General features: G+C 38.4%; 1 protein-coding gene across 1 annotated transcript in view; it reads left to right on the forward strand.

Annotated features, from left to right (window-relative positions):
• The window catches only part of LOC130100419 (protein unc-13 homolog C), a 263,612-nt gene that overhangs the window by 5,088 nt on the left and 230,790 nt on the right, over positions 1 to 27,734 (forward strand). Inside the window, 8 exon segments of the mRNA XM_056265875.1 lie at positions 6,492 to 8,853; positions 9,001 to 9,038; positions 9,132 to 10,080; positions 17,036 to 17,058; positions 18,247 to 18,296; positions 19,543 to 19,621; positions 21,336 to 21,341; positions 22,470 to 22,541. Coding sequence (XP_056121850.1) covers positions 6,729 to 8,853; positions 9,001 to 9,038; positions 9,132 to 10,080; positions 17,036 to 17,058; positions 18,247 to 18,296; positions 19,543 to 19,621; positions 21,336 to 21,341; positions 22,470 to 22,541 — 3,342 coding nt within the window. The 5' untranslated portion in view covers positions 6,492 to 6,728.

The following is a 27,734-nucleotide window of genomic DNA, read 5'->3' on the forward strand; positions in this document are numbered from 1 at the left end:
TAAAGTCGTTTAGTGCCGCTTTCAGAATTGTCACATCCGTTGTTTTTTCCTCATAAATGCGAACACGAAAAATAAAATAAAATGAATATTTTATGTTCTGTTGAGAGCCAACCCTTCTTCATCCGGTGGGTAGTAGCCTATTACTTTTGATTTGCGCAGTGTAATTCACAGAATTGATTTCTCTGCTACCAGCCTCTGTCACGTATTGTGTGAGCTTGTGATGATGACTAGGGAAAGCGCGCAGCTGAGAAGTCCTGATTATATTGTCTGCTATATTTACTTCTTATGTATTAAATCCAGGCAATTGGTTGATGAAACATTGATTAAAATGCGTTGCGCGAGCGTCATATCTCCGACAGTAAACTGATGCCCCATTCTGCTTTGTAACGGGCGCTTCTTCGCGTCTCGGGTAAACAGCTGTTGCGAGGCGAGCAGTAACGGCCGCGTCCGGTGTAGACAGTGTTAAAGCTCATTCTGCCTAACGCTACGTTACACAAGCAATACTTTATATAATTATAACACTATGTTTCACGTTTAGTACATTTTGCTTACTACTTATTTAAAAATAGTATAAAAGTACTGTACATATGTAATTAAAAACATTTTCATTATGATATTATTAATTTTACTTTAGTAAAAAGATCTCCACTGGTAGAGATTAGAGGAATTAAGACTAAAAATAGAAGATAATATTTTACATTAAATTAATACATGATTAACTAACTGTATTTTTTCTATGTACATTTCTGAAATGCACTTTCTGTAAAGCTGCTTTGAAACAATATGCATTGTGAAAAGCGCTATACAAATACATTTGAATTGAATTGAATAATAAGGTTTTGTCAGTGACACTTTTGATATATTTATTGATATGTTATGTTTTATATAACGTGACTAAATTAAAAGACAAAGTCGTTAGTGAAGATTATGCAACAGTATTTAGAATATAATATAACATGCAATGCAAACTAGTTTGGTTACAGCTCAAATGTATCATTCTCAATCTATCATTCACCCTGTCTCCATTACATATCTTTGTCACACAAGTGTTTGATTACCACATTTGAGTGATCATTGCAAAACGTTTATATATTTATTCTGTTTATACTGTGTATTCTATATACAGTACCCATCAAAAGTTTGTACACACCAATAGGAAAGTGTGTCCAAACTTTTGACTGGTACTGTACTATAATACACATACATAATATTGCTACTGTATTATAATATACACATAAATAATATCGGCCGATATATCAGTATCTGGCTTTTTTTAATCGCTATCGGCATCGGCCCCTAAAAATCCATATCGGTCAGGCTCTAGTGTGTGTGTGTGTGTGTGTGTGTGTGTGTGAGAGAGAGAGAGAGAGAGAGAGAGGTCTGTAAACACCAAGGTGCCTGACTCACAACACTGTCATCAACACACGCACACGCACACACGTGGGCTGTCACCTGGTCTGTTCTGTATTATAGGTCAAATGTGCTATCTAATTCCTTACAGTGGACTATTGCTGTGTTTGTGTTGTTAATTTATAAATATCTATCAGTGAAAATAGCATCTATAACTATAGATTTTTTTAAACTATCTAATTAGATGCAACAAGTGGATCCTTTAGTGGAGTGATGCATAATGACTTTATTACTCACCTTTTACCTCCATTTAGGGCTTGACATTAACACCCGTCAACCCGCCAAATGCGGGTGGATTTCAGCGTTGGCATGTAACGCAGTCACTCCTACTACCCACTTTGAAATACATTAGTTTAAAAAACGTGCTGATATCACAAAAATAACTAAATAAATGTGTCTAACGAAATATTACGTGGTGTTACCGTTACGGAACAGGGTGACCAGAAGTTATATAGCGATCAAACGACGCCAGAACAATGCAATATCAAGTTAAAATCACTTTAAAAATAATTATTTAAAGTGAAGTACCTTTTAAAGTAAACCCATAATAAAGCGATATGTTTCCAAATTATAAAACGATGTAAATTGGGGGAGCGCATGTGTTGGAACAGGGAATCCATGTGTGGACCACGGATGCTGCCTGTCATTGACTTACATAGGCATCACTTCCGTGGACCCATCAAGGAATTTTCGGCGATTCCGTGAAACTGCCACAGATTTTGAGTTAAGGGGCCGTGTTCATTTCACGGAATTCTGTGAGACCAGGTTGATAAAACATAATGGGTCCGTGCGTCAGGTCTTAAAGTGACAGTAGCCTAATATACCGGCTGCCAAATTATGAGATCCAAATTGTGGCCAGTGAAAATGCTGAGTGGCTAGTAACTTTGGAAAACCACTAGCCACAGTCGCTGGTGGGCAAAAAAGTTAATGTGTCAAGCCCTGCTCCATTTATGAACAACATGAGCTTTCAGACAAAACCATTCTTGTCTGAATTATTGATTTTCAAACATATGCCAGTTCTTTCCCATTGCATAGAGGGTCTTGTCCTTTACAATTGAGTTTATTGTTCAGGTTAATAATCATGTGCTCATTATGTAGGTACCTTGCCTGTAGTAGGGATTATTGGGATACTACATGTGGCAAAAGACAGTTTACAGCGGTGTAAAGCCTGGAACACACCAAGCCGACTGTCGGCCGTCGGGCAGTTTTTGTGTGTCGGCCGACTAAGTTTCCTCGGTGTGTTCCGCACGGTTCCGTGCCGTCGGCTGAAATTTGTCCTCGTTTCGACATGTTGGTGAAAGAGGGAACTCTGATTGGCTGCTCAGCTTAGTGAAAGAGTCAATGCACGAGAATAATAGCAAAACAACAAAGTTAAAACTCTACAGATAGAAGGCTGTTCTTATGTTACGTCATCTTACCTGAGTGTTCCTTGGCGAATATTTCAATATTAACACGAGCGGAGTGGAATAAAGAAAGTGTTTAGCAGGATTGATATTCAAAACGATAAGCACGCACTGCTTTTTGTTACGGTATGTGTATCTGCAGCCGGCAGCGTCGGTTTCCCTTTTTGAATAACGAATATAGACTGATATATCTGCAGAAATAGACAGTTGTCTCATTTACACGCAGGCGCAGAACGCGCATTCTAGCTGACAGTCGGCTGTAGTTCTCTCGGTGTGTTCAAGTGCAGCTTTTTACCCCGACGAGAGGCGACAACACAGTCGGCTTTCATCAGCGCTAGTTCGTCGGTGTCGGCTTGGTGTGTTCCAGGCTTAAAGGGATTCTCCACTTTTTTTGGAAATAGGCTCATTTTACAACTCCCCCAGAGTTAAACTGTTGAGTTTTACCGTTTTTGAATCCATTCAGCCGATCTCCGGTTCTGGCGGTACCACTTTTAGCATAGCTTAGCATACATCATTGAAGTGGACAAGACCATTAGCATTTCTCATTAAAAAATGACCAAAGTGTTTCGATATTTTTCCTATTTAAAACTTGACTCTTCTGTAGTTACATCGTGCACTAAGACCGACGGAAAATGTAAAGTTGCGATTTTCTAGGCTGATATGGCTAGGAACTATACTATCAATCCTGCGTAATAATCAAGAAACTTCACTGCCGTACCATGAGTGCAGCAGGCGTAATGATATGACACAGCTGGGGACTATTTTCAGGCGCTGCGTCATATCATTACGCCTGCTGCACTCATGGTACGGCAGTAAAGTTTCTTGATTATTACGCAGGAATGAGAGTATAGTTCCCAGCCATATCAGCCTAGAAAATCGCAACTTTACATTTTCCGTCGGTCTTAGTGCACGATATAACTACAGAAGAGTCAAGTTTTAAATAGGAAAAATATCGAAACACTTTGGTCATTTTTTAATGAGAAATGCTAATGGTCTTGTCCACTTCAATGATGAATGCTAAGCTATGCTAAAAGTGGTACCGCCAGAACCGGAGATCGGCTGAATGGATTCAAAAACGGTAAAACTCAACAGTTTAACTCTGGGGGAGTTGTAAAATGAGCCTATTTCCAAAAAAAGTGGAGTATCCCTTTAACTTGATGATTAATGGTTATATTGCCATACCAAACAGACACATCATTGATCATGATACAGCTGACAAACTGCGTTCTTCTAATTTTGAAGCTTGTTGTTAGGAATGCATAGATTTGTAAAATAATATAAACACAGGCATTCATGTTAGGATGTTTAGGGGATTATTGGCTCTCCAAAACAATACTATTCAGGTCTCCAGACTAGCTTTTTGCCTTGGTTGCACTGGTGCGCCTAACATTTTTATTTAGGTGCACCAGCACAAAATTTAGGTGCACCCAAATTTTTCCTCGGCTTGCGTCACCTTTAACACTACAATTTCAAGGTCACCTTTTTATCACGCTCCATATACAATCATATATATTATGTAAATTATTTTAAACAAGAATAAGGGTAGGTAAATACTTTTTTTTTTTTTTGAAGCACAATTATACTGTATATAAAAAACTTTTTTTAAAAATAAAAAAATGTTTAAAGTGCTTCACTGAGCTGCCAAACTAAAACATTTTAAGCAAAATAAAACATTTCAAAATAGAAATAGAAATAGAAAGTGCTACTGTTTAAAAGTGCTGCTCTGAACTGATGGCTGAAGTAGCTCCATGTCTGGGCTGTTATCGGAGCATTGACCGGGGAGAGTGTTGGGGGGGAACAGGCCTACTTTTCTTAAAGAAAAAACTGTGTCTATTTCTTTTCATTGTTCGTCGTCTGTTTTCTTGCGCTTATTTTGCTGATGCTGATTGCCGTGGCCTCGTTTACACTGGAGGTCTTGATGCCCAATTCTGATTTGTTGCCTATATCCGATTTTTTTTTGACCGTCCGTTTACACGTTCTTTAAATTGTGACCCATATCCGATTCATGTGTTTACACTTGACATAGATCTGAAACATTGCGCATGTTTAAAGGGGGTTCTTCTTGCACAGATGGACGAACGCGCAAGCGAGAGATATCTCAGGACTGGTGGGAACAAACAACACGATCTCATGGAAGTGCGTATCTAGCACAAATTTTATTTCTCGTGCCATTTATACGCCAAAAATAGTTTTTGCGTGCATATGATACGCACTGTAAACGTGCATATTAAACACCATTAAGTGCGTATCATATCCACGCAAAAACTATTTTTGACATAAATGGCACGATAAATAAAATTTGTGCAATAGACCCACTTTCATGAGATCGTGGCGGGCTTTACGAGGAGCAGTGGGTTGAGCAAGCCAACCTTTGATATGTTGTGTCAACGTTTGTCCACATTCCTCTCCTACGACGACACAACGTTTCGTCGGGCCATCCGTCCCTTTGCAGATGCGCATTCGGGGTTGCTCTCGTCTCGTCATTAAACCGCGGAGACGTAGCCTAAAGCCGCCTTTCCACTGCACGCGACATTCACATACGATTGTCGCATTTCGCCCCCTTGTGTCAGTCGCATGGAAATTGGTCGTGAAGCAACCCTCGGCTATTCACAATGGTAAAATGAATGATGAAAGTAATGCATGCATGAATATATCCACACAAAACAAATGACCCTCAATACATCTACAATAAAAACAATAGATTTTACAGAGCTAATTAATATAAATATTGATTTAATAATTATAAAATATTTTTTTCTGCCATAATTATTAATAACCGACATTTTACAGAAATAGCGTTTACAGAATAACATTAAAGAGTTGAAATATTGGTAATTCTAGCCTCACGCTCATAGTTTTGATTAGAATACATCATATCCGGTCGGCCGGTCGCATACGGTCTAGCCGCAGAAGTTCAGATATTTCAACGGATCCAAAGCTCAAATCGGATACGAATTTTCCGCATACGCATATGATCGGAACTGCCCGCAGCTCCCGTACGACTCTCCATTGGAAATGAATGACTTCCGGTCCAACGGCTGCCGTTTGTCGTGTGCAGTGGAAAGGCGGCTTAATGCCTCAGAAAATCTGATCTGCCTGTTTACATGACAGTCGCATTGGCACATATCTGATTTATATAATCTGACTTATTTCCACATATGAACGAGGCCTGAAACTGATCTTGAAATGTCCGAATGCATGCTTTTTTCCCCAGTTTTTTTCACGGTCAACACATCCGATCTGTCACATATGAGAAAAAAATCGGAATTAGGTCACATTTCACTGAGAGTTTAAACGAGGACTGATTCTCTGGTGCTCAGGTCGCTTCGTTCGTGAACAAGCGCTTCGTTCGTGGATAGGCAGCGGATGCGAGGACGTTAGGTGCACCGGTGCGACCTAGGAAAAATTTTAGTCGCACCCTTACAAATTTTGGTCGCACTCTAGAGCCCTGCTATTGTGGCCCAGAGTCTGCTCTGGTTTTTGTGTAAATAAGAAGGTTCCCTCAATACTCACAAAACGTGACATGTCTAGCTCAGCTGAATTGGATTTGACAGTCTCATGAGAAATGGCCTATTAAATTGGGGCTCTAGATGAATTGTTCTGTGATTCTTATGCATTTTAGATGTTGACCTTCAGTGCAAACTAACTGAAAAGATGTTTTTCTTTTTCTTTTTTCAGAGATATGAGGCCTCTTCTGAAGAACACCGTTGAATATTTCCCTCACTGAGGATGTGCAACAATTTCTGCTCAGCACAACCACATCTGAGGTCACTTCTTCTCTAGACCCTCTTATACCTCAGGGTTGACTTTCAAAATTCATAAGTGTCTGCGTGTTTCCCGCTGAGCACCGCTTGGTTTGAGACCAGTTTTGCTTCACTGCATCCAGAGTGCAAAACTGCTGAAACATCGCCCTCCATGGTTTCTGCCCATTTCAAGAAGCTATCGTCTTACATCGTAAAGATTTGCAAAGGAATGTTTACAAAGAAACTGGCAACTGCCACAAAGAAGAAAGAGAGCAGCGAAAACAAAAAAGAACCAAAAACGTCCCCTGACCTGCAAGCAAGGAACCCAACATTCTCAACCACACTGAAAAGCACAGTTAAAAAAATCTCCAAATGCTCGTCGGCACGCAATATATCTCTTGAGGAGGATGATGGAAAAAACGACTGTTCTTCTCTCTCGCCAACATTCAGTTACCGTGTAGCAATTGCCAATGGTCTGCCAAAAAATGCCCTCTTTCTGAACAATAATGAATTTCATGAGGTCTTGTCAATTGATAGTGATTACTCTGACTCTCTAAACGAGGCAAAACTTGTCCATAGATTCGATGAACAAAAAGCTTATACAATGCCAGTAAGAAGGAACAGGAAGAGTTTGATTAGTTTAGCGCCCTCTGATGGCAGCTCGGAGGGAGAACGGGGAGAGCGCAGCAGTCTCCAAACTCTTCGATTGGGCGCTCTGAAAAAGCTGAGGAAATGGAAGAAGAGCCAAGAATGTGTGTCCTCAGATTCAGAGGCCAGCAACTGGAGAAAGACTCTTGGCATCAGAAGCAAATCTCTAGACCGGGCTGGCCGACAGCAGAAAACCACTACCCTAGAGCCGGGATCCAGCTCGACGGGATGTATCAGTCAGACTCAGGATGTGATGGAGATGATCTTCAAAGAACTTCAGGGAATCAGTCAGATTGAGTCTGAGCTCTCAGAGCTGCGTGGGCATGTTAACGCCCTCAAAAGCTCCATTGATGAGATCTCCAGCAGCGTGGAGGTGGTGCAGAGTGAAATCGAGCAGCTCCGAACAGGTTTTGTGCAGTCCAGACGTGAGACTCGAGACATCCATGATTACATCAAGCAGATTAGCCAACAGACCAACAAAGCTGCTCTGAGATTTCTAAATGTGCCTGAGGAGAAGTATGAAAAAACAGAAGAGCTTATTTATCAAATCCTGAAAGAGAAAATGGGGTTTGCCGAAGCACGCAAGACATTTAAAATTGAACTGGCCCATCGACTAGGGCAACAAAGAGAATGTTACAATGCTAAACCTCGACCAATTGTAGTTATATTTTCAAGCCCACAAGACAGGGATTTAGTTTTGAAAAAGTGTTATAAGCTTAAAGGAACTGGAATATCCATCTCGACTGATAGTCTAGTACATGATTCAAAAGAAAAGAGAGACAAGCCAATGGCTTCCTCTCAGACGTATGAAAGCATGGACATCAAGGTCTCAGCCAAAGACAAGGCTGAAAGTGATGACTGGGACTCCATGGAAAGTGACAAAGAGCTTGATGAATTAAACAAGAACAAATATGCAATTGTGTCCAAACCACCCCCAAAAAGTAAGTCTGATAAGAAAAAGTCTCACGATCACAGAAGGATGGCCGATGACTCGGCCTACTCTGTGCACTATGCGGATAATACAGACTACGATGACCACGACAAGCAAAGTAAGTCCTACTATTCTGATATAACACCTGGATGGCTTTCTCAAAGCGACTACTCCACTCCCAAACTCAGTCGGTCTGAATCTGACTGCTCTAAACTTTGCCAGTCTTACTCTGAGGATTTCTCAGAGAGTCAGTATTTCAGCAGAGTCAATGGCTGCTCCTTGCTTTCCTCCTCAGATCAGGAACTTTGGCAACGGAAGCAAGAAGACATGGCATCCTCCTGGTACGCTACTCCTCCCAGTCAAACTCTGAGCCAAGAACGACCTTATGTGGAGCATAATGAAGTTGAAACCACTGAGACAATTGACAGTGGTGTGAGTAATGGTCTTGTTTGTATATCAGGGGACAGGAGCCATTACAGTGGCTCTCAGCTGTCGCTGCAGGGTGACCTCTCACCATGGAAAGATTGGCATCACCTTGAACAAGGTACTGATTCAGGTTTGGACGCTTCAACTGAGCAGAACATAATCTCTGAGATCAGTAGTCCCTTTGACCCTGCAGCCAACCCTGGTTTCCCTGAGAAAATTACTAAATGCCTTGAGGTTGATTTACAATTTGAAGGTGAGACCTTTCTGACACTAGATAGCACTCCTGAGACAGGCCAATACCAAGATATAGATTTTGAACCTGAATTTTTAGAACCTGAGCTAGATCTTGAGCCAGAACCAGAGCCAGAACCAGAGCCAGAGCCAGAGCCAGAGCCAGAACAGGAACAAATGGCACAGCGAGAACCTGAACCAGAACCAGAACCTGAACCAGAGCCAGAATTAGAGCCAGAGCCAGAGGTTGTAATTGAACCCATAGCAAAACCAGTACCTAGACCTGTTGCTGAACCGCAACCTGAAAAGAAGCCCAAGACCAAGAAGATCCAAGCTAAGCCTGAATCAGCTCCACAAACTTTGCAGCGGCAAGATGTGAACCACCTCCAGCAGGGCCAGAAATCTTCAGCCATGTACCGGAGCCAGAGTGAGATCAGAAATGAGAAGGTGGAGGATGTCCCCAAATCATGGAGTAGCAGGCTTAGCATAGACCTCGGTGAAAAATCCTTTGGCTTTGGAGGTTTTGGATCCACCCTGCAAAGAGCAAAGTCAGCTTTGGATTTTGTATGGAATAAAGGCCCCCAAAGCACCAGCGCCCCGGTTGAAGAACCAAGCAACACCTCATTCATGGGCAGGTTTAGAACCATGTCCCAGTCCACAGCGAACAGCTCCAGCACAACCATTGACTCTGACGTCTACACAGAACCTTTCTATTACAAGGCAGAAGATGAAGATCAATCTACTGAACAACCTGTGGACAATGAGACACATTATGTTGAGGTGATGGAACAAGTGCTAGCCAATTTGGAAAACAGAACAAATGCCAACGAGGCTGAGGAACAGTACCAAGAAGAGGAATACAATGTCTCGCAAGAATATGACATCTCTCAAGATGGTAACCTTGTGTTGGAATATGACTGCAGCCTTGATGAACAATATGATGAGGAATTTAGTGAGGAGTATGACGACAATCCCATGACTGAAGACACAGCAGAATATGAGGTGAGTCTGGTGGATTATGTGGAAGAAACCGGGGAACCAGAAGCAGAGATTGAAGAACAGGAGGAAGGCAAAAAGGAGGTGCAGGAGGTTCAAGAAACATCAGAAACGAAGGGAGCAGATGAGGTAGAAAAGGCTGTAGAACATGAGGATGAGAACAAAAACGTTACAGAGGTTCCTGTGCAGGAAGCACCACCCAAAAAAAGGATACGTCCCACCTTCAAAGAAGCAGCACTGAGAGCTTACAGGAAGCAGATGGCTGAGCTGGAACAGCAGATCCTGGCAGGAGGTACGATCCAACCAGTTATTTGTATTTTATATGCTAACTGTACAGAATTGCTTATACATTATAGTTGTTTAAATTTGAAATTGTTGAAAAAAAAAATCTAGTCTAGGTTTCGGTCAGTGAGCCATTGATTGAGTCATTTGAGATCCACCATTGTCCATAAATGATGTCTTTCTCAGGTCTTGGTTCCTGAGTACCCTGACACTATTGAAGGGTTGTTCTGATGGACAGGATGATGATTACTAGTTTTTGATGTTGAGTGGTTAGAATTGGCGATTGATTTTGTGTTTGTGTGTGTGGTTGTCCAGCATATCAGTGTACAGGTGAAAGTGTACTTCAAATTTTGTGGCCTTCAATAATCGCAAGGTGGTTATTTATATTTAAGCATTCATTTTTTTAAAGGAATAGTTCATCCATATAATAATGTTCTTCTCATTATTTAATCTCACTCATGTGGTTCCACACCCGGATTAGTTTTTTTTTTTTCTTCTAGCTTAGAACATAAAAAGACAATTTGATGGATGTTTACAATTTGATGGCTCTCTCCAATCCAATTTGTTCATGTGCATTTTCAGATCAGGCCAGGGTTGATGTCAATGACAACAAACTGCAGTGGTTCTTCTTGGAAGTCTTGTAATGTGATGCACCACATTTGAATATGCGCATATGTATAATTTCATCTAGGGTGAAATATTCCTTAAATAAGCGCAAGCATGTTTTATTAGCAGTTTTAGCATTTTATTTTATTTCCAGTGGTAGTTTCTCAAACATTTGTTTTCATAGTCAGTTAACACAATACATGCTAATATGAACATAAACAGCTGAAATTGTGTCAACTGTATGTCTCTACACTATTCTAAAATTTACCCCACAAAAGCAGAGTTTATTTTACAGTCAGTCAGGAATCAAGGGAATTTCCACCCAGTCTTACTCACACTGAAAACGCTCTTGACCTAGATGTGAAAATCACAGTCACAGCACACGGCAAACCCAACGCTGCACTGCTGAGTACTGTTGGGATACTGTATTTAGGCTGCTCATTCATGCTGCACGCTAACAGCCAGATGCTCTGTGTACTTAAGGGGATTCTGATTCCCTTAAAACACAAGCCACAAATCACAAACCAAATCAGTTCATTTTTTAGGCATTACAATGAGATTTGACACTGGCACACAATTCAACTCATGGATTTCAGAAATGATTGCATTTTGATGTTTTACATCGAATAAATGCATGTAGGGTGCAGTGCTCTTTGTGTTATTTTAGAGTCGGATTCACCAATGGAATTATGCTATTCAGATAATGATGCAAATGGGTTAATGGGTTTAAAAAAAGGATAAAAATATCTTTTCAAAATTGATATAATGCATATTTTAAGTCAGGAACAAATATGTGTGCACTAGAATATGCTGAATACTGGATTTTTTTCTTCACTTACATTACATATAAAATAAAATACAAATACAACAAGTGTTTAAGTTAACACAACAGTCTCTATTGAAGTAAAAGTAGTAAATTGATCAAAAACAGAATAAATCGCATTCAAAACTTAGGAACTTGAATAGGCTACAGTGCAATGGATTTGTTTGATACACTGTAATCGATTGTGATTGAATAACAACAGAGTCGTGTTTTATATTGATACGAAAAGAATAATAAGCTTAAGTCAGTTGAGACTACTAAACAAGATTCATCACCTCTCATTTCTTTTTGCAAGATATGCTTGCAAAAAGATGTGCGCAGGACAGGTTGCATTTAATAATAATAAAAAAAGAATAAAAAAAAACCTTCACCCTATAAAGAGAGTGCTAATTTCTTATGGCTTTCCCTTTTATGACTAGGCACTTGTTGACCGGTAATGTACGTACTATATTCAGGTTTTAGATATTTTATTAATATTATATTGTCACTCATAGGTTTAGTTTCAGTTTAGTGTTCCTGGAGTTTTAGTTTGTAGCTCTGTTTCCTATGGTTTAAAAAATGTTCCCAGTTGTTTCTATGGTGACTCATTGTTTAATTGATTTGTATTACCTGCTCCATGTTAAGCCGTTTGGTTTCATTGTGTATTTATAGCCCTCAGTTTGTGTTCTGATTTGTCCGTTCTTGTCTTTGTTTAGCGGTTTTTATTTTACTGCATTTTTTGTATTCTCCTGAGCTCCTACTTGTTAGTTATTTTGGTTTATTACGCGGCTCTGTCTGTGGAATACTTGATTCTGATTGGTCAATAGCGCCATCCAGCGGTAAGTTTTCCCAGATAACAACCGCTCAAAGCAGATCACTAGTTACCAGTGCTATACGCCTGCTAGGAACGGTTTTTCTTGGTGAAAGTTTTGCGTTTGTTGAGCTAATAAAATATTAAAACTCAGTCGAATCAATATTTTGTGTACAGTTATTTAATTATGCCACCCAGTATCGTGGACTCGCTCTCTCTTGTTTCATACAAACGCAGCTGCTGCCATTTTGTGACTATTGTTTTGTACACTGTTGGATTATGAGATACAAACAGGTACTATTTTAAAACAGTTTAATCTGAAATCAATATATCTTATCCCCATAATCATTTAGCCTATGTGGCGAAATGCTGTGTAATAAGTGATATGAATGACTGTATACCGTATCTCTTAAATGTCAGTTTAGTTGAACATTCTACAACTGCTCTCTCTGCGGAAGCTTTGCGTTTAAAGACCTAATAAAATATTTCAATACAGATCAATATTTCGTGTATAATTATTTACTTAGGCCTATGTGGCAAGTAGCTGTGTAATAAGCGGGAATCATAATAATAACCCCCTTCAGGCTGATCAAGACCCTCATCATCCTGTCGGGGGTTATTTTGAGAGAACCACCGGCTGGATGTACATTATCCCTTAAGCCTGGCTCACACTACAGGAGTTTTAGGCCGATTTATGCCCGATTTTCCCCTCCCGAGAATCGGAGAAAAAATCTTGTCGAGGACCTCGATCGGTTCCGATGTTCGGCACAGATTATCTGGTAATGTGAGGCATTCACAGATCGAATCTTGCACCTCCTGATCTGCTCTTACACAAATCGGGCTCGCCCCGATCATATCAAACATGTTTGATATTTATCAGGATGAGCAAGATTGTGATTACAAGATTGTGTTTTGTGATTATAAAAACAGAAATGTTACAACCTTCTTGCTGAGTAATATAATGTAGCAAAGTTAATTTATTAATAAAAGTGGCAGGGCAGTGTTGACAAGAAGTTTCTGTGCTCCTGTTTCTGTGTGTGCGCAGGGCGATCTCCAATCTGTGTGAGTGAGTGACGTATGTGTGTGTGCTTTAATGAAAGCAGGGCATTCATAGAACGGTGATTAAACTGACTTGGAACTACCAAGTATTCAGACAGACCATGGTATAATTTTAATATAATTTAGTTTTTTAAAAATGTTTTTAATGATTTTCTGTTGATAGGTCTTAAAATGGGAATGCTAATGATTAGCTTTCTCCAGGTTTATCCTCCTTGATGAAAACTGTGCACAGAAATATTCTTCAGTTCAGTGGTGCTGGTGTTTAGCTCTTTGTTTTCACACAGCCAATTTAATTCCTCAGCTCTCATTTTCTCCTCGACTAATTAAAGAGTGCTGATCAGAAATCATTTGCATAAAATGAGGAACTGTCATGGAGTGTCTCCGAGTATCATCGCTGTTTCGGTTTAGTCTTCTTCAGGCTGCACGTTTTTAGGAGTCTTTTACAGTGCGCTCTCTTAGGATTTGTTCTTTCTGCCAAACCAATCTTCATTTAGTTCTAGCCTGAACTGCATTCACATGCTAATTCCTCCTCCCAAGGGCGCTTGCTAACCAGGTCAGTGTTGTTGGGACTCTTATATGAGTCTTGTTCGGAGGCTAGCCGTGCGAGCCTGCAGTCCACACTTCACGTGTTTATTATATCAATTTTATTTCTTCCGCTATGACCCATCGAGGTCAGCTGATGCTGTTTGTAAGCCAGTTCTGCTATTTTGTATTTTGTATTTAGATCACAGCACTCCCAGAGAACTGACTTAAAAACATGTGGATATTTAAATTACTTTTTGCCACTTGCAGATGTGTGAAGCTTTTCTTTTACTCAATCTGCAGTAGAAAAGGTCTAATTTCCTCGCTGTTTTTAGGAATTCATATTTTAAGATTGTAATTTCAAACCCAGAAAAATATAGTTCTGCTCCAGATTTTCAATGCTTTACATTTGTACTGCATTTCAGTAATCGAGGATTATGACTGTATTAGGAATATTCTTCATAGAGATGGACATGAAAGTCAAGAAAAATCTAATTTGACTCACTTTTACTCACGTTTACTTTATTCATACTTGTAGCTGGTCTTATTGTGAACGATTAATCAGCGCATGCTATTCAAATGTAAAAGTTTGTTTGTTTTTTTATTTAATCAAAATGTAACAACTTGCTCCATCACTTCACCTAAGCTTGTTTAACTCAGAAATACATCAAATTATGGAATGCATAATTAAAGTGCATTACAAATGACTTTTCATATTGTGTTGAGACGACATGAACATTAATCCAAATAAATGTTCTTGGTCTTGTTGTGCACTATTCAACAGTGCCTAAGGAAAAAGGAAAAATGTTTTTCATTATCTTTCATCAGAAATGTAACGACTTCTGAGTATATGTATAACGTATATGAGACTTCTGTTTAACTAGGAAATATGACAATATGATCATTTAAATGGTGAATGACATTGTATGTCTTTAAAATAATATTTTCTACCTGCAGTTAGTTTTCTGAAAGCCACTATTAATGAAAGTAATGCATTTAGCCAGAGCTCAGTGGAAACAGACCATTGATCCAAATGAGTGAAAGAGGTTTTCTGTCACCTCTCCCACATACCGATATGTTTTAGCCTCTTGAGAACCCCAGCCAAAATATTCATTTCATTTCATTTGTCACTGACCAAGAAATCTAAAAGGAAATGTAATTCATCTGAGAAATCCCTCAGTGCATATATATTCTGCAGACATTGGACATCCAGTGTGTGATCTTTTTTAAGGGTCAACCTCATGAGACCTGTAAAGAATATTTCATATTTAAAATCAATTAGAATAAGAACTTGGTAATACTTTACAATAAGGTCTCATTCGTTAAGATTAGTTAATGTATTAACTAACATGAACTAACAATGAGCAATACATTTGTTACAGTATTTATTAATCAATGCTAAAAATACTGCTGTTAATAGTTTGTTCATGTTAGTTCACAGTGCATTAACTAATGTTAACAAATACAACTTTTGATTTTAATAATGTATTAGTAAAATTAACATTAACTAAGATTAATAAATGCTATAGTATTGTTCATTCTTAGTTCATGTTAACTAAAGTAGCTTAGTTAACTAAAGTTTAACTAATGAAACCTTATTGTAAAGTGTTACCAAACTTAATGTTCTCTTAATGTCAAAATGTTATTTTTCATTTAAAATCCAACTTATTTCTGTAATGTGTCATATTTCTGAGTGAAACAGGATATTCTGCAAGATAAAATGTGTGATATGACTTGTTTTATCTGTCAGGAATGGATCATGAATCATGAAAAGTGTTTGTTCCAGACCTAAATGTGAGTTTGATTGTTGTTGACTTAAAAATAATAAAATGTATATGACAGCAATCAGCATTACCATTAAAAGGAATTGAAAATATTAGTGTCATTCTCATTATTCTTAATGAAGATTCTGATTATTGTAATATAGTATTTTTCATTTTCAAAATAGGATTACAGGTCTTAATAGCCGTAAAAAAATATGTTGACTTCAAAAATGCGTTGATGCTGAACTTTTTGATTTTTTAAATATATATTTTTAAAATGTTAAATCAAATGAAAACATGCCCCCATATCAAAAGAAATAACTAAGAAATATCATATATATATATATATATATATATATATATATATATATATATATATATATATATATATACGTATATATATATATATATATATAAAAAAAATAAATGTATTATTATTTTTTGGGGTACTTTGTTTGTTACTTGGACATGATGTAAGATTGACCAAAGAATTCTTAATTTCATATCAACATAATTTTTTTAAATCAAATATAAGACCCGTAAACCTAATTAGTAGTTAAAGTTGGATGTTTTGCTGCTATAAAATCGATTTGGAATGAACAGGCCATTTAAACACCCAAATATATATTGGTTGGCCCTCGGTTTAGTGTTTTCACACTACACTACAAAAAGGACGAGTAACCCTCCACAAGCCCAACAGGAAAGATTTGATCGATACTCTGTCGACCATGCTCGTGTTCACTTTATTAACCAGCTAGATTTCAGCTTCAAGGCTGTTCTTTAGGCGTCTTTGTGCGTTTATTGACCTCTGACGTCTCTGAAGCCTCACTTTTATTGTTCGTGGTCCAGTGAGCTGTGAAGCCATCACACTAAAGCTGAACTAATCATCACCATTACATTTAAACACTTGAGTGACATTAAAGCGTCTGAGGTGAACTTTGAGGAAGAATGAGACGAATTGAAAGAGGGGAAGGAGTTTATAGATTATCTACTATAATATGAGAAATCAGGGTCAGTAATGGTCATCAGTGTAACCTCATCTCTGAGGTTTGAATCTGCCCATAATTTGGCAGAAATCGTGTTTGGATATTGATTGTCTGAAAGTGTATTTAAATAAACATAAGCGGTCTCTCTGTGCCGGGCACCGCAGGCTTTTACAGCACTATATGGCCAGTGTAGTATGAGAGAAACATGATATATTGGCTCAAGGTTGTGTGTGTGTGTGTGTGTGTATCAGAGATTACTCTGACTGAGATATCGTAAATGAGCTGTGCTGGCACTATTTGTTTGGCTCCATTAGGCACAAGTCATTATAAGTGTCTGCAGTTATTTATAGATAAAGATGTTGATATATGCTGTTATTTCTAATGTTCTTCTCTGTCTTTCTGCTTCTCTTCTGCAGACAGCACTGCTCTGGACATGGAGGTCTTCTTGTGTTTTCTTTACTTATATAATTGTTCACCCATTTCTGTGTGTGTTTGTTCATTTCTGAATTTACATAATATATGCTGCATGTTTTTCCAGTGTTCTCTTTAATTGCTTGGTGGTGATGTTAATAAGCAGTATGCAATGAGACATAGGCAAATAGACAGATAGATAGAAAAACATATATAGACAGATAAATAGAAGAGTAAATGGCTCGATAGATGGATAAACTAATGGATGGATGGATATACAGATTGATGTATAGATAGATTGGTAGATGTATACAACAGGGGCGTTTCCTCTGAGGATGCAAGGGAGGCAGTGCCTCTTTAAAAAATTGGATGAGAATATAATCCATCTTACAAAAATAAAATAATGCAAATATTACAAAATATGACATTAAAAATTATAAATCACTCGTTTTTCTTAAGTAACACTGTTCAACAGCAATACCAGCACGTAAAGTTACAGTGGGACGCCGCATCTTTTTTGCCTCCCCTGAGCCTATTGAGATTTAACAGACCCACTAAAGCGTGCAGTTGGTTTGGTGGGGGGGTATTTGAGAATGAATGAGGGAAAGTCACATGAGAGGAGGCAATGCCTCCATCGAGCTATGATTGGACATGATTGGATACGTTTGGTTCGTACGATAAATCCCACCTCTTGTTTTCGTGCACGTTCACGAATCAGTCTGAATGAACAAAATGATGGCGTTGATGGGAAGACTAATGAAAAAATAAGTAAACTCGCCCACTTAACACTGCTTTGTCATGTCAAAATCACATGCAAAAAGGAAAAGAAATGCAAAAATGCTTAAAAAAACTAACTTGATGAGATTTATACTTGGTTGTAATGAATTTACATTTGATTTATATATATATAAGAACACCACTGATATTTCCACTGGTATACAGGTAGAGAGACAGACACGACAGAGATGGATGGATGAATAGATAGATAGACAGACAGATGGATAGGTAGATCTGTAATATCTGATCTTATTTTTTGTAATGTATTTGTCTGTATATTTACACATGTTTGTCACTGTTTGTCTGTGTCTTTGTGACCATGTTTTATATTTACTGTACAGGTAAATTATATACAGTAAGTACAGTGTCTTACTGTACTTAAGTACAGTGTCTTATTGATCTGTGTAAGTCATCAGCAGGCTGTTTTCTTGTTTGACAGGGTTGTGCCAATATCCTGGACCCAGCCAAACTGGGGCTGACTGGCGGAGGGTGAGTACAGACATACTCAACTGCAAAACACACAGGGGAAATAAAGACAGCTGATCTGTACCTTATACACTGTCTAGAGTTACACTCTTACAGGTGTTAGATACATAATAATGTGTGTGTGTGCGCGTGTGCGTGTTGGTGCCTCCGACTCTCGAGCCGTTGGGTCTCCTCGTCTTCCATTTATCACTGACACACACTCGCTGATATTATTTTTCTCTGATAGACCGCAGGCAGAAGAGCAGGAATGTGCATGGAATGTTATTTGTGGATTTTCTTGGGACCTGTGTTTCTAGTGTTAATATGTCTCCAGGTTAATGAATGTAGTGGGGATGAATTTAATTTCTGGTAATGAGCAGTCAAAAATAAATAAATATACCCTGCACTGTTGGCATTTATGCTTATTAAAGGCCGTTCTCATTAAGCATTGATGATGTCACTGTCTTCCTAACAAAGACAAACGTGTTTCTTTGGGCTCTGCATGATTGAAAAAGACCTGTTTATAGACATGTGCAGTATAAGAACATCCTGACCTAATCTAAACTCTCATATGTGTATGTGTGTATTTTAGAATTATTGACATGCTGCAGAGTTATTCTCCAGATCTATTTCGCCTATGTTCATACAATACAAGCATACTGTATTCTCTGCAGTATGTGTGTACCACCTTCGATTTTTAAAAATACCATGTGAAACGGCATACATTATGCAACGAAAAACGTTTTAAACAGTTCCATGCTAAATTGTCATTGCATTGCATTCATCCAAATTTTATGTTGAAAATATTTATTTTACATTTTTACATTTTATTACTCTTTAATATTTGGTAGTCCAATCAAATAAAAACTCTATATGGAGACATTAAAAACCAAAGCATTATTTATCTGAGCATATAGGTATCATATTGGAAATTGAAAATATGTATTTTTTTAAATCGGATCAAATAATTAGGGAAGAAGATGATGTATATGAATAAGTTAAGCATATTGCATTGTGGAATACAGTACCCAGTGGAGTGTGCTTTGGTTGTACGGCCCAATTTGACCAAGTATTCTATGCATGAATAGAATGGGTCTGTGTGAGGCAAGAGCAATTATGATGGACTTCCTGTTCCTCCCACCCCCCTCTGCCCATCCCATGTCATTTGCCAGTGCTGTAAATCAGCCGACTGCTTTTTATCCGGGTAATGTTTCATAGCGTACAGCGTGATTATGGTATTAATAGACTCTAAATCTGCCTCCATCCCCAGGGTTGGCAGTATACTTTATGGCATTGACAGCATGCCAGATTTACGTCGCAAGAGGACCATGCCTATTGTCCGAGACCTGGTGAGTAATCATGCCCGGCACGGTTATGTTTGACTGATGGAGCTGTAGAAGACTGTATTAGCCAATCAGACCCACCGTGCACACGGTCACTAGTCCGAATTTACAATCCAACACTGTCAGCAGGGCACATGCAAGATAGAGGCGCACACGTCACGTGTTTATGTTTTGATGCTATTTTAAGGGTTTTACGCTCCACCAGAGTAAAAGTAGGTCACTCACCTGGTGTTCTCCACAATATCTGCAGAGTTCAAATCATCTGTCTTGTCTTTAAATGTGTAGTGCTCTTATATTAATAATGAAGTTCTATTTAATTTACGAGACTCTAGGCGGCGAATGATTGATCCACAGCATCTATGTAGTATGTCGTATGTTTCTATTCATACTTTTGCATTTGTTAACATTTCAAAGGATTTCTTTTCTTGCAGTCCGTCTACATGTCTTTGTCTCCATTTCTTCTTGATTTTTGTTAGAGCAAATTTTCTTAACCGATTCTTACATTGAGTTTTGTGCAAATGTTCTGCTTCTGAAGGACAAATGTTGATGCTGTATCTGTCCATATTTTGCATGAAATTAAAAACCAACCCTATTTTGGTAAGTACGGGTCATCGTTCAGTTTGTTATTTTGTTTTTTTGGCGTGTCCTGTGGTCCATTCCCACTTGGGCCCATATTGATTATGGGTGATATTTTTCCGTGAGTTGTCAGATTTCCCTTCAAAACGGTTGTTTTCAGTCAATCGACAGCAGATGCATTCGAAACCGAAATGTTGACAACTCTACCCAAAAATATATCTGAGGACTTCATTGACTTCTGATTTAACTGTGTGCCTTTTTAAATCCATGTAAAAGTGACGTGCGCCACTAAGCCTTTTACAGCGTGGATGAAGTCAGTGCTGTACCGGGTCCGATCTGGTCTATCCCATCATGCCTCTGTCGTCTGTTTCTGTCCCCTTGTTGGCTGTGTGATTGCTTCAGGGCAACGACAGTCGGTCACGTGACCTCAGAGAAAAATTCCTCCAAAATTCAGACTACAATTCCATTGCCTGCAGCAACCCTCAGCAATTCAAGTGCATGTTGAGACTTACATCAACACTTGACGTTCATGTAGAGGTCAAATCTATCCTCTTTTCCTACGCACCCCTGCTTTAAGGGGGCGTTAGCAGCCCGCTTGGTCTTTACCACCTTCAGGTTCAGGGTCAGATGGTAAAGACGAGTCCAGTATGGTCCGCTGTCCAAGCCTGCTGATCTCGATATGGCTAATCGTGGCTTTTTGACTTTTGACCGGCTCTGTAGTGTCCCATTTCCCCCGCATTGGCTCTTTCTTTCTCTCGTTCTCTGTCCTGAACTCTTTGGATCGTGTTTTTTAGCTGGCTTTAACACATGCTGTCTTGTCTGTTTGTAGCAGTAATGGCAACACTACTCACAGGCAGTAGGACTATGTCAGGGCACATTTCAGTATCTTTACCAAACATTTGCACAGCAAATGCATGAGTGAACTGTAAATTTCTGCTGCATGTCAGAGGTGAGTTATTTAAGGATTGAGCCTCACCTCTGCAGCTTTCTCTCTGCGCTTTAGACAGACTCTCGATCTGATTTTCTGCATGACGGCAGGTATGACGTAAAGAGATGTGCTTTACTGTATGTGAACGACAGCTCACCTTCACTAAATGTCTAATTTTGTGTTCTGTCTGCTTTTCCCTGCACCTGGACACTCTAGGCTTTGGTAAGTTTCTTGCATTTTTAATGACATTTAATGAATGCACGTCTGAATCCAGTGTTTGTCTGCTTAAATAGCTTCATCTACAGTAGTCAGCTGAAGGCAGCAGATGTATCATTATCTGCCTAAGAGACCCTGTGTGTGTGTGTGTGTGTGTGTGTGTGTGTGTGTGTGTGTGTGTGTGTGTGTGTGTGTGTGTGTGTATGTGTGTGTCTGTGTTTGGAAAGAATACAAATTACATTACAAATTACTCACTGTTTAAGTTTCACTTTAATTTGTTCTAGCTCATTAGATATGAAGTTATGGTGCAGTATCTATCTATCTATCTATCTTATTATTTAATATTTTATTTTATGTATTTGATGTTTTTTATATTTTATTATAATTTATTTATTCACGCTTTCATATATTTTTTTTAACATTCAGAATATAGCTTTCTTTATTTGATGTAAAAATGAAGAATGTTTCAGAATATGCATAATTCTGTTCAGTGTTCATGAAAGAAAATGCCTGCTATGTTCCAAATCTAGTGAGCCGTCCACCTAGACAGCATTTTTATTGATGTGAAGACTTCGATAATATTTTGGTATTGTCAAATTCTAAGGCAGCATTGCATGCATCCTTCAAAGACAACAATATAATCCCAGAAATGTATAGCAGTAGAAAAACAGTCTGTCATGTTAAAATGGGCTATTTTACCTAATATTTGTGTATGTGGCTTTCAGTAGTTATTTATTTGCACTCCTGAAATGTGAGCAATGGGTCTTGTCTGTCTGTTTTGTTATTGTGAAAGTAATTCCTGCTTCCTGAAATCTCTTAAAATCACAGTACACCTAATGAAATGAAAGCAAATTACACAGAGCAGAATACAGCCTACATGTTCATATAGTTCTTCTATTCAATCTAAAATGAAAAGCTTTCTGAGAGGTGCGTTCTATGTAACAGGTGAATATCTGCTTGAAGGTGAAAGTGGTTTCCCAGCCTGAGTAATCAGGTTTTGTCTTATCCCACATGATAACATTCAGCCTAACACAACAGATTTTTAGCCTGTAGCGTTTGACTCAGTTCCTGAGCGTTGTCTTTATCATTCTCCCTCACTCTGGCTCTTTCTCAATATATCCTTTTTCCTTTCAGACATTGGCTGCTCGAAAGGCAGGCATTGCGTTTGGGCTCGTGAACAGAACGACTCTAAACAACGAGGAGCTGGTGAGTTTTAAACACACAGATGTGTACAGCACATGCACAGCGGTTTTACCATACAGATTCATGTACAAATAAATCTGTAAGCAGCTAGTCAGCGTCTAATGAGGAGCGATCATGTGGCACAAATGTAACGTTCATGCATAAAGTCACAACTAATACACATGCACGTCTATACACAAGACCCAGAGGCAAGAACAATTCATACAAGACAAAAAATGACTATTCAATATCTCTAATGATATTCTTGACTATTTGATCATTGTCACAAAATAAACCCTGACAGTGAGATCAGGAGCCTGATGCAAAGCAGATTCAAAGCAAAGCTATTCAAAATATTGGGGTTAGCAAGATTATTTTAATACTTAAAAGGGGTCATATGTACATGCACTTTTACAAGTTGATTGTACTGAAATGTGTGTTGGCAGTGCCTGTACACAACCATCATATAATGATAAAAATCCATCCAGTGTTTTTGTTTTAATCTCCTTGTATGTTTTCCCCTGTCTCAAATCGAGCCGTTCAACCGTGTGACGTCATACGGTCGGACGCCCCTCCCACGATTGTTGATTGACAGCAGCGTTTCAACACAGACCCGCCCTGAGCGAGCTGTCATCATAGTCCGTCATTGTTGATACGCTGGAGCAGAATGGTGTCTAAGCGATTGTGGTGTTCTGTTCTTGGGTGTAATAACGAACACAGCAGTCATTTTAATGTTCCTAAATCCGAACCGCTGAAGACGCAGTGGCTGAGTTTTGTTTTCGAAGGGAATATTCCCCACGATCAACGTCAATGCTTTTATGTTTGCGCGAATCATTTCTCACCAGACTGCTTTATAAACGATGATCAGTGTTAAGCTGGTTTTGCTAAGAAGCTGCTCCTGAAAAAAGAATCGGTACCAACTATTCGTGTTCCTGCTGAACCTCCAGAAGAAGTGAGTGTAAAGTTTTATTAACCTTTATATTAATCTTTGCAAATTGCTTGCACGCTTCACGATGAATGCTGCTAAGGTTTACACTCAGGGTACATTACGGCATGTTTCCATGTACGTCATTCTCAATATAATTCATAATTTTTTCGTTTATAATGAACAACGTGTTATGGTTATTGTGTTATTACAAACTGTGTACGTATAAGTTACATCAGTAAACACATAGCATTCGTATCTCACTACTCTACCCTGCCAGTACATACAAAGATAGATCAAAGTGACATTACGTTAACCAACCATTCAGAAACGTTCTGTTCGAGCCTTAATTGTCGAACTTCTTCGGGCCGTCCCCCGTCATCATGTTCCGCCTCCGACTCCGGTTCAAATTGATACGGTTGCACAGATGTGTCCTCAGAGACTCCCGCTGCCATTCTTTCCCCAAAATATACCCTCAACTGTTGTCAAGGCAACACTCCACGTGTGTTGTGTCAAAACGCCCCACAGAACAGAGGGGCAGGGTGACGTAGCTCATTATCATTTAAAGACACGTGCACTTAAATGGAGGTATTTCTTACAATACTTAGAATTTTTAATTAAAGTATATTACAAACTTTTCATTTAGACCCTAAAGAATCATATTAACTTGTATAAAAATGGCATTATATGACCCCTTTAAGAAAGTTTAGTTTAGTTTCTTCTGCTCACCAAGGCTGGATTTCTTTGATCAAAATTCAGTAAAATCAGTAATATTGTGAATTATTATTAAAATTTAAAATAACTATTTTCTCTTTGAATATATTTTAAAATGTAATTCAATTATTCCTGTGATGCAAAGCTGAATTTTCAGCATCATTACTCCACTCTTCGGTGTCACATTATCCTTCAGAAATCATTTTGATATGCTGATTTGCTGCTCAAGAAACATTTATTATTATTATCAATGTTGAAAACAGTAGTGCTGCTTCATATTTTTTGTGGAAACCGTGATACATTTCATTAGCTTTCTCTCTGATGAATAGAAGATTCATTCAGTGTGGCCGTGATGAGGATGTTGCTGTTGTATTTGTGTTTAAAGCATTAAGATGCTTTCTGATTATTTGGGTGTTGATCGATGATTCTAGTTTTAATTGTATTTTCGTACTTTTGTTTGACGGAGGGACCAAAAACCTGAGAGAGGAAAGAACGTCTTAATCAATAAAGAAGAATTACTCTTCTTTTTATCCAGACCTTCTTCCCTCCCATTAATTGATCCACTGAATAAACAGCCCAGATTCACACGGTGTGATGTGATGTTTAGCACTCTGTTGTGACACTGAGATGCAGGAAGTTACTCGACAAACCTGATTGTATTTCAGCTGGAGAGTATATCATTTTAATTATAACACTATGTGCATTCAGGCACAAACTGGACATGCTGGGGAATTTCCTATTTATTTATTTCTGTTTTTATCTACCAACAAAATTACCTGGATGTGCATTAGGTGTGTAATTGATGATGCATCCGTGTATTTTTCCTATTCATTTTCCTCATAGGGATTTTAAAATGTCTTCGTTAAAGAGTTATAAGCCGTAAACCAAACCACCCAGCTATGAGGTAAATCACAACATTATTATCACAACCTTTTATCTAAAAATATTTGGAAATCAGACAAAAAGGCAAAGTTACAAGCCTGTGAAATTAATTGCTTAAAATAGGGAACTGCAAATTACATATTCTAAATAAAATCACTGGAGAAATATAAAACCATTGATTTACGGTAAATATATTGATTAAATATATAGAATTAAACTGTTTTATGTTTATTGCGAAATGTGCAAATAAGTTTGGGCACCCCTGATAATTATCATAATTTCAGTTTATAATCTGCTGGGCTTTCGACGCAGCAACTTCATTTGTTATTATTTATAATATATACCTTATGGAAACAGTAACATTTCAGTTCTGAAATAACATTTATTGAATCAACAGATACAAAGCGATATGAGTCACAACAAAAACAGACAGGTGCAGAAATTTGGGCACCCCAATGGAATAATCATATCAATATTTAGTAGAGCCTCCTTTTGCTGAAATAACAGCCTGTAGACGCTTATAGCCACTGATAAGTCCCTGATTTCTGACTGCAGGTATTTTGGACCATTCTTCCTTACAAAATGTCTCCATTTCAGTAAGGTTTGATGGCTGCTGATCGTGGACAGCCCACTTCAAATCATTCCATAGATTTTCGATTATATTCAAGTCTGGGGACTGGGATTGCTATTCTAGAACATTCTATCTGTGTCTGTGGTTTTCCTTTATTTGGAACAATGCTTTGGATCATTGTCCTGCTTAAATCAACCAACCAACCCCGGTGTAACTTCAACCTCTTGACTGGTTCTTGAACATTGTTCTTAAGAATCTGCTGATACTGGGTAAAACCCATGCGACAACCAACTTTGATAAGGTTTCCAGTACCTTTGCTTGCAACACAGCCCCATAACATGATGGACCCTCCTCCAAATTTTACAGTAGGGAGCAGGTTCTTCTCCTGGAACGCTGTGTTCTTTTTACGCCATGCAAAGCTCTTCTGGTTGTGACCAAATAACTCTTTCTTAGTTTCATCTGTCCACAGGACATTATTCCAAAATAATTCTGGCTTGTCCAGATGAGTCTTTGCATACCTCAAATGATTCTGCTTGTTGGCCGTACGCAGAAAAGGCTGTTCCTTGTTCAGAGTGCGCTAGACTGAGGAATGATGTTTAACGACACCACCAGAAGTAAGATGGTCTTCGAGCTCTTTGGAGGTGGTCTGTGATTTGTCTGCGACCATTCAAAGCATTCTTTGGCCATTCATTGCCTTTGACTTTCAGATATTTTTCACGGCCTACCACATCTTTCCTTCACAAGGACTGTTCCTGTAGCCTTCCATTTTATAACTAAATTTCTGATTTTGGAGATATAGACGTCAAACCTTTGTGATAACTTGTTGTATCCTTATCCTAATTCATATTGATGAATTATCCTAGTTTTTAAGTCTTTAGGGAGTTCTTTGAGGTTCCCATGTTGCTACTTTCCAGTAGAGAATCAAAGATAAGGACAACTAGCAATTAGCTTCCTTGAATATCCTTTTTCATGATTGGTTGCACCTGTGTATTCAGTCTAATGTAGGGATTGACCGATATGAATTTTTTAGTGCCGATACTGATACCGATTTTTTTCCCATCAGCCTTAGCCGATGACCGATACGGGCTGCCGATTTTCTTCAGCCGATATTTGGAGCCGATACATTTTGCTCCCTCAATTTACATCATAAAAATGACATGATGTTAACAAATGTTACAGGTCTCAATTTAATAAAAGTAACATTTATTTAACGTAAAAAAATCAATATTTAACAAATAGTAAAAACATGTGAGGTAGAACAAGAACAAGTAGATAAACAATATTTAACAAATATTAAAAACATGAGGTAGAACAAAAAAAAGTTCCCTGCTGAAAATAAATATTTAAGCATAAATAAAATAATTACACTATTGCACACAGTAGCAACCAGCATAATAAAGTGCACAGTGCACACTGTACTTCATTTTAAAAGTAACAAACTATTTACTGCCATGGTTTAAATTTTTCTACATAAAATAAAATGAGCATGTCTAGTCTCTAATATCACTGCGATGGCGAGGGAGACACACACCACACGCGTCCAAACCTCAGCCAGGTGGTCGCTGAATAAATCTCCCACAAAAAGCACGGAACAACGTTGGTATTACTTAATCCTATGACCAGTGTTCGTAACAGCTACCGTACGCATACTAGGGCTGTCAAAATTGCTCAAATGGCGTTTGTATATTCCCTCTAAAAAACATATTTGAACATATCGTCGTGCATTTGGTCAATGACGCGCATTACGTCAATAACAGGACACATTAATACAAAGAGACATAACTACTAGTATTAAGTTGCTTATTTGAGTTTAAACATATTTGACAACGTATTACTACTACAAAAAAACGAGTAAATCAACTAATGGCCAAGACCGCAGAGCTCACTCTGGCTCGCCCGGACTCGCAGGCGCACTCTCTCTCTCTCTCTCGCTCTCACCCTCACGCTCTCCGCGCATACCGGTTTAAATGAACAACAACAAACAAATGTTGAGTGCTGATCAAGAGTTTTGTGCAAGCAATTTAAGGTATATAGCAGGCTTCATTCAGTGATTGAAACAAATACATTAATTGAAGTTTCACAGTACATAGAACCGACACTGAGCGCTCCGAGCGAGCTGTGCTGT

The sequence above is a fragment of the Rhinichthys klamathensis genome, unplaced genomic scaffold, assembly GCF_029890125.1.
Source record: "Rhinichthys klamathensis goyatoka isolate OS25496 unplaced genomic scaffold, OSU_Roscu_1.1 h1tg000242l_1, whole genome shotgun sequence".
Taxonomy (NCBI): Eukaryota; Metazoa; Chordata; class Actinopteri; order Cypriniformes; family Leuciscidae; genus Rhinichthys; species Rhinichthys klamathensis.